Source organism: Agelaius tricolor, unplaced genomic scaffold (genome assembly GCF_023055355.1).
Source record: "Agelaius tricolor isolate 1412-34295 unplaced genomic scaffold, bAgeTri1.0.p SCAF_2, whole genome shotgun sequence".
Taxonomy (NCBI): Eukaryota; Metazoa; Chordata; class Aves; order Passeriformes; family Icteridae; genus Agelaius; species Agelaius tricolor.
This window is the reverse complement of record NW_027269262.1, coordinates 58,135,965-58,150,521: the sequence shown is the minus strand read 5'-3', so window position 1 is coordinate 58,150,521 and position 14,557 is coordinate 58,135,965. Positions and strand designations below refer to the sequence as shown.

Genomic DNA, 14,557 nt, shown 5'->3' with positions numbered 1-14,557 from the left:
GTACACATTTTCCTGTGCTGCAGACCCCAAAGCTGGATGCAGAACTCCAGATGGGGTCTCCCAAAAGCAGAGTAGACAGGCAGAATCCCCTCCCTCATCCTGCTGGCCAGGCTGCTTTTGATGCAACCCAGAACAAGGTTGGCTTTCTGGGCTGCAAGCACATTGCCAGCTTATGTCCAGCTTGTCATCCATCAGTGTCCCCTAGCCCTTCTCCACAGGGACGTAATATATGTATGAGTGTCTTCAGCTTTAATGCAAAGTGTATGAACATGTACTGTGTATATATTCAAGGATTATTTTTTTGTAATCAAATGCCTCAACTTTTATAAAAATATAAGTCAGAATTAGGTCCTGTTGGCTGGAATTTAAGAACTTTCACAAATTTCACTTTAAAGATGTGACTCAGGTGAAATATCTTTACCCTTTTTTACTCAAATTCATTTTAGTCAGTTATGTTCAGTAGGTGTGGAACTTGTACTCTGACCAGAAGAAGAAATGTATACGACCTACTTATCCCTGAAAAATGAGTTATTTAAACATGCCTTAACTTAATGAATCTTTCATTTAATGCCTATTCTATAGCACATGCTATAAAAACACTAAAGAGGGCAAAACGTAGTCCCTAAGGATCCTAAGCAAACATCCCCATAATTACAGTTGTATAAACAAAAGTGTCCCTCTCCAGCCTTCAAAAATCATTAGCGTGGATCTATAAAATTGAGATCATATCAGAAACCTCAGCAAGTATAACAAATTTTTCAGCATGCTATTTGTCTTCTGGCTGTAAAATCTTGCACTTATATTTTCTTTGCAGCCATGTGGGCAGAAAACTTTTTAATGAAACAGGTTTGGAGGGTAATTGCATAGACACAGAATTTTGGAATTTAGAAGTAAATGTCAGATACTTCTAGAGTAATGCTAAAATTGTGAACTTGGCCCTGTTGAATACACAGTGATTCCGTGCATCAATTAAAAATATTCTTCCTAAGAGTTACACATGAGAGGGAATTAAAGTAAACATTGCATCTTGTCTTAGCTGTGGCATCAGGATGACAGCAATTTCAGTGATAGGCCCACAATAAATCAATAAAGTAAAAACAACAAAAGCTATTATTTTACCATGAAAAAGGTAAACAGAAAATCAATCATCAAATGATGAATTCTCTGTCCAAAAGCCAGAGGTATTTTTTCACATATCACAAGAGAAAAAGCACTGCCTTTTGCTGTTCATGTCATGAGACAACTTTCTGTTTAATGAGCAGCCAGTATAAAATATCCTTCAAAATGTTTCCCTCTGCTCCTTCATGTACAACTTTTTTAGCATGTGAAAACAGATTACAGACATCATATATTTTAGTTATGTAGTTTCCTTTCCAGGAAACGCTACAGGTCAGCAGCGTGGATGAATTATGGGATGTAACCATGGGAAATGTTAAAGGCAGTATTTTTCATCTGAGCTTCACATAAAATGAACCTTTTTCAGTCCATAAAATGTCTGGAAGAATTACGTGAATTTGAACTACAAATTAGACCAATTACTATTATACTGTCCCTTTTGGCAAAGGCTGCCACAGTGGAGTCAGTTTGACCTGCTGACCCCTGACCGAATAAACCGATAAGATGCCCGTCTTTGATTAATCTAGTTAGTTTTACAAAATCTGGCATCTCAACAAGCCCAAACTAGTTACTCAAACCAGTCTTCAATGTAACATTCAAATGATCACTCCGTGGAGTCCCAGAGGTATTCATTACAGACAAAATTGCTCTTGTTGCTTCGCATACAAGCTGAGTTTTCAATGGGAAATGAAAGGCTGCCTGGAAAAATAGGCCACCTAATTAAGTTAAACTACTCTAGCATTTGGCTTGACATCTTCATTACTCAAAATTAAAAAGATGCTTCACTTGAGCACGCAAGTTACTATTGTTTATGTTGTTTTCCTCTTAAATTGGCTTCTTACATAGAAGTCTGTTTTTCAGAATTATATCTTGTAATAGCTTGCATATTTCTTGCAGTTTATAAAAATGTCTTAATAGGTACTATGCTGCTGATAGTTTGTATGCCATCAGTAGGATTGAACTTATTACTGGGGTCCCAGCAGTCCCAAGCTTACATGACACTTTATTAAGAGAGGGCCAGATCCTGCCACTTTTACTTGCTTAAATAATCTGTACTCGTTCATATACTGAGCACTTCCTTGGCCTTTTTACTGTAAAGTGCTGGGTCTGAAATCTAAGTGTGAAAGCCAGGGTGACCACTGGTAGGAATTGGGAGCTTTGATCAGCTTTCAGCTTTTCCTGTGATTGGCATGGGACTAAACAAAAGTTACATCATAATTGCAAAGAATAGCCATGCCTCTGTTTTGATCCTCTTTTTCTCAAGTGGTGACATTTTACATTAAGTCAGATTTTTTTCTGGCTATTTCATCAGTCATTCAGGAGTAGTGTAGCACAGGTAGGACCCACTCTCCTCTTGAATAGTGAGAAGCAATCCATTGTTTCTGAGTTTTTCTAAGGAAAGAAAAGAGAAAGAAGGAGAAAAAAATCACGAACAAAAAATAAAAGGATCCTTTTTGTCCTTCATCATTGTGTGCCCTGAGTACAATATTATCTTTTGGTGTCTTTCTCAGAAGGGAAATGGAAATTTAGACAGAATTTTTGCCCTCTAAACAGATATACTTAAATGTAAATCCATACTACTGCTATTTTAAGAGCATTTAAAAATGTAAACATGTGAAGAGCACACTGTCTTGATTGCTGGTTTAGAGTCTATGCTATGATGCTAATGAGGCTTCTGACAGGTTAAATGTGGTGTATCATCTATATTTTCAAGCAGCACTATTTGTGAAGATGTGACTTCTATTTTTTTTTTCAGTTCAATTTTGCTTATTAAATATGTATATTGCTAGTTTTATTACCCAGAGCTTTGTACTGAGCATAATTTAGGTATGTTTTGCAGAGAGGGTCTCTAAAAAGTTTTTTATATCTAATATGCTTTTTATCTCTAGTTGACAAAGAATATTTAGCGCACATAGTAACTGATTTATGGAAGTATGTCTTGTAGTGCTGAGTTCAAGATTATACCATACATGATGCTGCCTGCATTATAGTACAGACCAAAGTTGTCAAATAGGACCCTGAGTTACCTTAAGAATTTTAGCTTTCATTAAAATGCAGTTGTAGTAATAGTAGTAGTAGTATAGTAGTAATAGAATTAATAAGAACAAAAATAATAGCAAGAATAATAATGATAGTAGTAGTAGTGTAGAAGTTGTAGTAGTAGTAGCAGTTGTTGTAATAGTAGTAGACATCGTGGGAGAGAAAATACCTTTCTTTTCAGGAGAGAGGAGTGACAAGGGTGTTGGACAATGACCACGCTTAGATCCCCACTGGGGACATGCTAAGGAAGGCGAAAGATTGTCACAGGTTAGAGGGACAAGACTCCACTTTGGGTGCTAAGGATGCTCCATTTGTGCCTAAAGCTCTTGTATATTCTTAAAGAACTGCTTTGGTCAGTTGGTCAGTAGTTCAAAAAAGACTTGTACTTTTCTTTAAATTTTATTCAAAAGTTCTAAATAGGAAAAGTGCACAGCTGTATTCTTGTCTGAAGGGAAGTTTAACTGCTTCAATAATGGTGTTGGTGTTTGCAGGTCCCAGATCCTTTACCTTCTTATAATATTTGTGCTCCTACTTATTGTCATCTTTAAACTGTATTTGAATTTAAAGCCTCCATTGAAAAAAACATTTCCCAAGAAACTGCTACACTATATGCATACATTTAATGTCATTAATGAAAAGGCTCTCAAGAGTGAAATCTTAAAAAGAGCTTGTTGTTTTACATAGTTGTGTACACTTTGAAAATTATGATTGTTTAAAATTAATAATATAATTGTCAGCCCATTCTCTTTCTTGAAAACAGAATTCATCTGGTACAGGAAAATTAATGTTTTGCTTGAGGCTTTGGCCTTTAACTAATGCAAATTAGAGAAATTGATTAACACAATACAAAAAAGTTATACCTTCCCCTGTAATACATTTTTGATAGCTGTGGCTTGATAAATTAGTATATTGTGTGTTTTTAAATGAATATGATTTATTGCTGTTGTCTACCATATGAAGAAACACAAAAAAATTATTTTCAGGATCATTGACTTGAACATATCAATGGCACTGTTGGACAATTCTTGCTGAGTGTTAAGATGATTTATGTAACAGACCGAAGGTTTCCACAGTAATGCATTATAGTCTCAAGCTATCAAGCCTTGTTCATACAGAGACAAAAGCAGCTACAAAACACTTGCTTCTGAAGGTCTTCCATTTAGAAATTAGAGATAAGGTTGATCCTATTAAAACTCCTGGAAGTATCCACTGTCAAATATATTATCTTAACTTTCAAATTATTCATATATTATCTTAATATCAAATATTTCATATCAAATATTATCAAATAATATCAAATATTTCATATATTATCTTAACTTTCAAATTTGTATAAGGTACGTGGCTGTTTTTCCCCTTCTAATGAGCTCATTGTTTTTACATTACTCTCGATTCATAAGTATTTCAGTTATGTAACAACGTGTTCAATAATAGAAGAGGAGACAGCCTGAAGCATCTATCTTTTAAAAACTGGCATCTTTCCACAGTTCAGACGCAGAAGCCTTGGTGCAAATGAAAAATTAAGACACGCTCTACATAGTTGGCAGAACCATTCATATCATTTAAATTAAATATCTATAGGCAAATTCCCAATTTTTAAGGAACTGTTGCTAATATGAGATTCTGTTGAGTAAATGCATGATGACTGATGCAAGCGCTGAGCACACGAATCAGACTTAGTGAATGTTGTCTTCTGGGCTGTCATATAGGAACAATTCTGCTCTTCCCAGAGGGATTTACACTGGATGTTTGAAAGCTTGCTGCCTACTGTGGTCAGTCTGTTTGAGCCTCCTCCTTTGATTTGCCTTCTTTGATCACTTCTTAAAGTTCTATTAAAATTATTTTGAAACATAAGTAAGTTTTGCTGGCCAATATGCAGTTTTCACTGTAGAGTACTTAAGGAAAGGGGCTGTATTTGTGTCTCCTGCCAGCATTTCCCTTTTTTTCCTAATGAGTAACCTCGAAAGTAAATACTAGATTTTTTTTTGTATTTGTGTTATCAGCACAGCTGGATGCATAGCCATAATTTGAGTTATGTGTTGCCAAAGTAAAGAACTGATTCCTGACATACACTTCCTCTCAGTGTCCCAGTTTTTCCCCTCATTCCATAGCTTGTTGCTGGATTTGACCAGCCTAATTGGCTTAAAAAGTAAATTTAACAGGACCAATGGGGTCTTTTTCAGAAACAAAAGCTTGGGTTTGGGTTCGACAGTGAGTCAGGTTTCAGTGTTCATATCATTTTTATTTTGGCAAGCTTTTCTCATAAAATGATATGCCAAGGTAGCATATAGATAAGCCTCCTGATCTCATAGTGGGCCTATCAATCATCTGTTTTATGGAGTTTACATAATTTCAAGCAGAAATGTCACAAATATTTAGCCAGAAACATAAAATATAGTCCTCTAAATTTGGGAAGACATTCTTAATTCAAAAATCATCCATAACAGTGTTATAAGATAGCTCAAATGTGAGGATAATCAGTTCTGAGGTTCCCACTGTGTAGATTCCATCTGAACTAGACTGAAATCTGTTTATAATAAACACAGATGTAATGAAAATGCTCTTTAAAATAAAGAAAAATTTAAGCCTGTGTCTGTTCAGTCCTGTGCAGTTGGTTTAATGGTGTTAATTTGCAGAGGGTTTTCTCTCTGGAATGTAATAAAGGCCTAGAAAACTCCCCTTAACTGAAGAGTTGATTGACACCTCTTTCACTCCTATAGTCATGAGTTGAAGGTGAAATCACTGGCAAAGTTCCTAGTGGAAAAGTGGTAAAGAAAATAAAGAATTTCTGCTATTTTGTTTGCTTGTTTGTTTGGGAGTTTTGGGTTTGTTTTTTTTCTGTTATTCAAAAGTCAAAAGGTGAGCTTGCTGAGGTTTCTGTGACCAGTAGAATAAAAAGAAGCTATTCCACATCTCTCTGAATAGAGAAAGTCCTACTGATAGGAAAACCAGCTTTGAAGGAAAAACCCTTGGAGTGGAGGGAAAATACCCTTCCCCATCCCCAAGAGAAAACTAGCAGAAGTGAAACTATGGGCCACTCTTTATTATGAATACATATGAGCTATACTTATAGCTTGTAATTGGGTACAGGGAGTACAGCCCTCCCTGATGCACTGGATGCTAGATAACTGCTTTAATTAGAAATTCCAGATAAACAGCTTGTGTTGGAAGAAATGGTGCTCTAAGGCAGCCTAGAGTTTGGGACAGGATGATAGCTGGTCTAGGAGTGGGAGTTCTTGCTGCAGGGTTAAGCTTGAGACCGCCTTTTTGGTAAATTTCCCTAAAATTTCTCTTTACAGAAGAAGGTGACAATACAGCATTCCAGGAGAGCCCATTGCTCGCAGTGGATCAGTTGCATGAAGGGAACCCCAGATGGTTACTAAAATAGGTTTTGCAATGGCAAGGAGAGAGGTGGCAGGAAAGTAGGAGTGGGTGTTTGAAGCTTGTAGCTGCTATTCACAGGACAAGCACATGTCCCATTCCTCGTGCCTTTCCTCCAGGCTTAGTTGCAACAGCCTTGTTCCTGGGATATGCTGGGTTTGCTGCAGATGTATCTAGGAATTTTGGGGTTGATATGCCAGTGTGCTAAGTCATTACAAGCATTTGAACCAAGCTCCTGGACGAGACAAATGAATACCAGCAAATCACTGTTGAAGTAACTTCCCTGAGGAAGTTATGTCTATATGCATTACATGCACACAATACTGAGCATGGAAATGTCAAATTGGCTGAAAATGTAAGGTGAATAGGGTGCTCTCCAGGTGCCTTTGAATAACTGTCCATACCATGAGCATATAACTTGGATTCTGCCTATCTTTACTGAAATAGTATGATAGTTTATATCTTAAGGAAAAAAAATAAAAATAGAGAGACATAGGAAATACTGTAATTTGAATTATATGTTATTATATGTGTGTCATTACAGCTTTTGCAATTCTAATCCTACTTATAAGCTTTTAAGTGTACTGAACAGTGATTTTGTAGGTGATGTGGGATCAAATACACTGTTAAATGGTACACAAGCAACAACCATTGATATTTTTTTTGTAATTAATCAGCATTATTAAGCATTTATTTAAAATTCTTAACCCATATAATTTATATAACATTATTATATACCTACACATGACACATCTTGGATTGTGGAGCTGCTAGTGCTTTATACTTCCTTCTTAATAAGCAAAGCTAATGTCCTGCTGGCAGTTAATTGATTCCACCATTTTTGAAATATTACTGGCTAAAGACACATTTGAAACACAAAGAATCAAAAGTAAAGCCTGGTCCATCCATATGTGACATGCAAAAAGAGGTGTAAAAATAAGCAGATATGCTAAGTGCTTCCAATATCCTGTCAATATTTGATTTAGGAATATTTGCTTTTAGTAGCAAACTGAAGTCTCACAGGACAGTGCAAGAGACAGAAAATAGATGTTAATATTTTCTACCTGCAAAATCAGAGGAGAGAAAACTCTTTTGAGGCCTGAAGTCTTTTGGGACATTGGAAAAGACACTGTTGAACATAAATGTCGTCTTTTCTCAGCTAATGAATCCCTCCTGGAAGCTGTAGGCTACATGGATCCAAGCTCACCAGGATTACGGTTACCAAGTCTAAGTGTACCTGCAGGGATCGCACTGGTCCAGGAGAACATTATGGATGTTATCCCTTCCTTCATTTCTCTTCTTTGCTGTTTAGTAATTGTTGTATTAGATCTTAAACTCACTTTAGACACCTTTTCCTTCATCATGGATTTTATATAACAGTAATTAGGAACTAGCTAGATTATGCATTGTCCCTAATACTTTTAATTGGTTTTGCAAAATTTATACATTGCTATTGAGTAAATGTGATTTTCTCTTTGCCATGTTTAAGGCCTTCTCTCCATTTAGTGAGGGTCCATTTTACTGTATTTCCCCTCGGAGAAATGGCTGCATCATGGCTTGTAAAAGTGGGGGCAAATTCAACTTACAGAGGTCAGTAGACCTGCACCAGCTTGCCATTAAGAAGAAAGCAGGGGCAGAGGGAGAGCAAACTCCTGTGCTGGTGGTGAGAAACACAACTGGAATGCATGGGTAGAATCAAAGTCCTCACACATAACAGTGATGACATCACTGTCAAACCCTGTTCTGTTGTTTTCATTTTTGGGGATTTTACTTTGGCCTTTCCAATCTAGACTTCCTGTTCTATTCTATACTAAGATATTTGGTAAAGAGATTAAAACCTTTTTCGGAAAAACACAAAGCAGCCAAAACCATGGCAGTGTGTGCTAGCGGAGGTTTATTTGTGTTCACCAGCTCACTGAAAACACTTAATACAGTTTGGTTTTAGTCTGATTTAAGTTTACATATACATGCTCGTACAGAGAGTAATCTCAGGCATCAGGAGGACATTATTACTATGATGACTAATGAAAAATCCCTTTGTTTATAATTGGCCATTGATTCTCCCCTTGTCCTTCTGCATGAATTCATACACTGTATTATCCTCCATTTGGAAACTCATATTGGGGAAAACATTTTCTTCCAATAGCTGTTCTTTGAAATTGTGCCCTCATACTCATCCTTTCTGGTGATACTTTTCAGGAGCAGAATGTATTTAAATCCTTGCATTTCCAGAATTAACAAAAGCAGCACTCAGAGCAGGACTGCTGTGCTGAAGAGGGGCAGGAAGGGTGGGAGTAGTCACTGTGCTATAAATCTCCTGACTGTGGGCATGGGATGTGCAAAGACTGATCACTTTGCAAAGGAGTTGGCTGTTCTCAGAAAAGCAGAGCAGGCTTTCAGGCTGAGCCATTGCAACTGATCTCTTTAACCCTTTATTATGCTCACCTTTTCCTTTTTAGAAATACGCACATACCCACCTTCTCCCACAAAGGAGACTACCTACTGTACAAAAACTGTAGATAAATAATAGCAATTATCCACCTTGGTGCATTACTCTGACTTTGCCTGTGGCTTTTCCTTGGATCAGATTGAGTTGGATGACTTAATGGCAGCAGGCAACAAAAGACTAACAGTTGTTTGGTGGAGTTACTAATTCAGATAACTGACAAAATGTATGCATAATTCAGTTTATAGATTAGGAAAGAAAAAAAAATTTAAAACTTCAAATGCTTTTTTATAAATACAAAGCATTTTCATACTGAGTATGTACTGCTTCTTTTTCTTTCTAGCTGAGTAAATGCATGGCACTCCCATAAGTATAAAAGTGGTATCTTTCTTCACTATGTAATTCTTGGTCTGAGTAGCAGGAAGTAAAATGAACCATTTTGTGCCAATATTAATTTTATAAATTGCATTCCCTTTTCCACAATTCCCATGAAAAAGGTTTTCAGCTAGATGAACACTCGGAAAATTTTAATAGGACCCTTGAAATCTGTTTGAGTTCACCTTCTTTTAAAAAAATATTTCTAAGGGAAAAGTATCATAGATTCTTATGCCTTAGAGGCATTTTTTCCTCTATACATAATGGTGAAACTTCACTTGTATAATATATGGGTCTTGAAAATTCTTTATTAAATTGTAGATTGTGCTTAGAAGTATGGGAGTTTGGGTCTTTTTGTTTGTTTTGTATGACTTTTATTGTTATTATTGACCAGTGCTCATATGATTTTCATAGCAATTTCTGTTTGTTGGCTTGTTTTTCTTTTCCAGTCTTTTCCTGGCCCAAGTCTTGAAAGTGAAGATTTTAACATACCTCCTATAACTCCTCCATCACTGCCTGACCACTCCCTGGTGCACTTGAATGAGATAGAGTCTGGGTACCACTCTCTGTGTCATCCCATGAACCACAATGGCCTCCTACCCTTCCACCCTCAAAACATGGATCTACCTGAAATTACAGTTTCCAACATGCTTGGCCAAGACGGGACACTGCTTTCCAATTCCCTCTCTGTGGTAAGCACTTTTAGTCTTTCTCTTCTGTTCTAAGTGCAAAATCATGGAAATACAGACCTCTGAAATTCTTCAAGGGGAACAACACCTGCCCCACTCAAATTTTGGAGTGCCCTGGCCTGACTCTGGGTGTTACATTGCATTCCTTGTGTCAAATCCTCCGCCCAGCAGAGGGGAGGGGGAACCTGAAAGCCAGAGTGTTGTTCCCTTCTGCCACCTTGGGTAGAAGGTTATCCTTTACAGAGATGTAAATAATGACAGAACGAGGCTCAAGGCTCTGACTTCTGCTGGAGCAGGGTTTGGATCCAGATGGCTGTTGTTCTGTATTTGTCTGATGAGGCTCTTTCCATTCTCATTTGCATGTGCTGAGAGATGTACAAAAATTTAATATCTCCTTTCTTGTTTACCGCACGTTTGGAAAACAGCAAATGTTATTTCTGATTCTAGGCCAAATCTTACAGCCTTTTTACAGTTCCCAGTCCTTAGCCAGCCAGAATCCAATTGAAATGACTGGACAACTTGCTTGTAAAGTCTGTCAGATAGTCATTATGGTCATAATCTTGTGAAGCCTGATATTATAAATCACTTATTTGAATGTTAAATTGCTTGCAACAACTGCAGAGCTACTGTACACGTTACATTTTCAAGTGGGCTCTACAATTAATTAGTATACTTCTTGCATAGAAGCTCCAGACAAGATTTCACATTGATGTACAATTCTAACCCAAAGAGTTAAAAATCCCATGAAAGAGGATGGAGCCTGACATTGTGTGTATCCCAGGGCACTTCAAGCACTAGGTGGGCTAAATGGGCTGCCCAGGAGCTGCAGATCCCAATAGCCAAAGATAAGAATCTATTGTTCCTAGAGATAGAGGGTCTGGGCTTCCCACCAAAAGTTCTGAACTTAGTGACTGAGGCTGTTTAGGCTTTCCAACTTGCTAGCTCCCCACCACATTATCTAAAAAACATAAATCAGTCCTGGGAACCTGAGAGCTGACACAACACATTTGTTTGGGTAGTCAGGGATCCAGGTTCAGCTTCCATCAGACCCTCAAGGGCTCAGACCCAGGGGCCATGGTGTCTGGAAAAGACTTGGTTTACAACAAAAATCCGCTTTGTCACACAGCTTCATTGCAACTTAATTAAAATAAAGCTACCTTGATTTTGAGGAGCTCTGCATTCCCTCTGAGGATGTTCAAAAAAGCAGAGGGGCACAAGTATTGGCTTCTTATATGTTGCACAGTTGTTATTGATTTACTAGGATGTTGCACACTTCGTATTTGAGGTCAGAATCTGACCCCAGGGTTATGTTCAATAATGGGAGGAGTGGAGGAGAGGCAGATTTATATAGAGAAATAGAAATATGCTCTATGGAAAGAGCCTATATTTTCCTTGCTTGTCTGCAAAGCTGATGGCATGCATTAAAGAGCTTGAGTGAAATCTTGTGTGGGGTTCTGAGAATCAGAGCTATGAAAGGACTTGGAAAAGTAAGAGAAATGCTTGACACTCTAGTCAAGACAGGCAGTATTTCATTGAATTGACCTCTTTTGAGCCATGGTTATGGCTCAGAACTATGCATTCTTTTAAGTTGTGATGTTTCACATTAACCTTTTGCAACAAGCCCTGAACAAAGGGCCTTGAGAGTCTGTAGATCATCACAATGAATAATCGCATTGAGGGAAAATACAAAAAAGTTGAATAATATAGGTAGGCAATTTTGCTGTTGGATCTTAGTGAAGATCAGAAGAGATGAAAATCAGATGTCAAGAAAATATGTGCTGAATTTTTACAATAATTTCTGAGGACTCGTTCAATAAATAAAGCATGATCCTTGGAGTGTCATGTGCTAAGTCAGCTGTTATCCCTAACTTGCATGCCCTTTTTGCACAGGAGCACCTCTTACCTTGCAATAGTTTGAACTCAAGCTGGCTTATCTGTGCAGGGGGTGAAGCTACAGTTCATGTTAGTACAACTGGTACAATGTTAACACCTCGATTTCATACAGTTCAAATGCTGTTTGTCACTATTGCTTCTCTGATTTGAATTTGATAACTTGAGAGAAATTAACTTGAGGGAAGTAATTTAACTCTTCAGTGAATTCAGTGACTTCTTCAGTTAATAGAATGACCCCATTGTTCTTTTGGCTTTGCACTGATGAAGAAAAACTGGGGATTTTGTAGAGTTAATATTCTTTACTTAGTTTTGAATCTTTATAATCCAGAACATTTAACCTTTTTTTCAATATGACTCTTTTCTTGTGGTATTACTCATCTCCAAGTTTCCTTTTTACTATCTCATCAAACTGATCCATTTAGCAAGTTCTTGTCTAAATCACTCCTATATTGCCTCATATAGAACATAATTTATAAGTTTCTCCAACCCATCTAAACCCTTGGTTCCATATAATTTCTAGTATATCAAGTACCATTTAGTGTACTTGGAAAACATGTGTGTCACTTCATTTTTCAGGGCACTAATGGGTATTTTTAGAAAAAATATTCTTAGAAGCAAATCTGTTGGCTGTTCTCTATCCCTAATTAATTTCACATGTTCAGCAAATTTTACTTACGTTGGGACAAATTCAGCTGCATTGCAATGTGCCTCTAATAGAATTTGGTTATTTTATTTTACTTAAACATCCTTCTTTTTAGCTAGTTTTTAACCTATGTTGGTATTTTAGCAGTAATACCTTCTATTTTATCTGTGTTAGAACAAGTGAATGTTTTTCAGTTTGTGTTCTTATAGACAAAACATTACTTAATCCTAGCCAAATGTGAGAAAGGAATATCAGTGAGCTCAGAAACAGTTAGAAAATAGTTCATACACTAAGTATAGTGTTTTTCTTCCATCTCAACTACCAGGTGTTTTCACATGAGGATTTCTGTGATTTTGGACAGATTGAAAATTGAGGATGTACCCTTCCTAAAACCCTTTCAAATCTCCCCCCACCAGAAGTCTCTGTTTCATACTGTGCAGTACTCCCTCCAAGCTGCAGAAAAATCCTTTTCAGTAAGGATGGCAGGATTTACCCCAATCTCTCTAAGAATTCTCCTCTGCAGAAGTGCTTAAATACACACAATAAGAGCCCACTACCAGCTCAGTGAATTCATACTAGGGATTGGCTTCTTACAGATTCTTACACTGTGGGAATTCTTTCTAAAAAAATTTTGCAGTGCTAGGAGATGAAAATTTCTCATCGCCATTGACAGTGTCTTAAATTTGGAATTAACCTTCTTTGAAGTTTTTTTGATTGATTGGACTTTCATACTGCATGCCAACTATTTAAGAAAAAAGAAATCAAACAACAAAACCACTAAAATTTTTCCTTCTCATTATTCTGCTGTCAGTTCACATATTTAATTCTATGTTTGTATATTTCTGTATTCTTAGCTGACATACAGAATATACACATGCACATGCACGTTAATTTCTATCATGCTGTCACATACCGATTTCTTTAGGTGCTCATTATGTCTGGAAATCAGGGCTTCAGAAATCTACAAAATTTGTGCATAATGTAAGTCAGGGTGGTATTAACCCACAGTCCAGCCCTATCATGGGAGCCCTTAAAATCCTCCTTCAAAATGGATATGACTTCTATTCCTGCTTCTTAATTGGATGCAATTTGATATAGATAGAAGTGGTTTTTTAATGAAAATATACTTATAGTCCTGTTAACATGTTTGCTTCTACATAATGGAATAGGGATCCCTTCCTGGTTTCCTACCAGTTGAAGACTGTGTAGGTTGGGTTAGATCCCAGCTGGGGCTTGACCTGCCAGCCTTTTTCTGTTGATGTGAGTTTTCCTGAAATATCCCAAAGGATATTTTCAAGGACCACAAGAATTACCCTTCTAACATTTGCAAAAAATGCATGTTGTGTGAGAATTTGGATGTGTTGGATGTGTTCTAAAATGGGTTTTTCTATGTATCAATAAAATTATAGACATTCTAGCTTCTTTAGTGTATCCTATAGATAGTTGGTTTTTCTGCAAGAAACCAGGGTTAAAAACTGCAGTGCTGTTTTTACATAGTTGGAAAAAAAAACCCAACCTATTTTTGGAATGCTTTCATTTGTAATCTTGTGCTGATCTTTTTGAAAATGTGGCTCAAGATGGTATACCATAGAAAATTTACAAGAAATAAATAGAAGATTTAAATTTCTTGAAATGCTTCAAATTTCTGGGTTTTAAGTTTAAAGTGAAAAATATGTTAAAAGACAATAAAATCAGGGGTTTGATTTCCCAAATGCTCTACTTGTGCTGGCAACAAAAGCCAGCATAATGTATGTACTTAGGTTTATTGTCATTTTTAGTATACAGTCAAGGCACACTTTGAATTCAAAGGCTACTGTACAACTGTTTTGACAACCACCACATCAGTAGGTAATGTGCAGGACATATGAAACTGAAGCAAAAATGTTTCTTTAGGTCTATAGGGAGTGCAGTACATCAAGGAATTCAGATATATTAGAGCAGCATGAATTTCTAATATGTTGCTCTTATGGAAAA

General features: G+C 36.9%; 1 protein-coding gene across 3 annotated transcripts in view; it reads left to right on the top strand.

Annotated features, from left to right (window-relative positions):
• Window positions 1-14,557, top strand: part of TOX (thymocyte selection associated high mobility group box) — a 220,137-nt gene that overhangs the window by 121,853 nt on the left and 83,727 nt on the right. For all 3 annotated transcript variants that reach the window (XM_071419884.1, XM_071419892.1, XM_071419877.1), the window contains exon 3: window positions 9,808-10,050. In XM_071419884.1, the coding sequence (XP_071275985.1) occupies window positions 9,808-10,050 (243 nt within the window). The remainder of the gene's footprint in view (window positions 1-9,807; window positions 10,051-14,557) is intronic.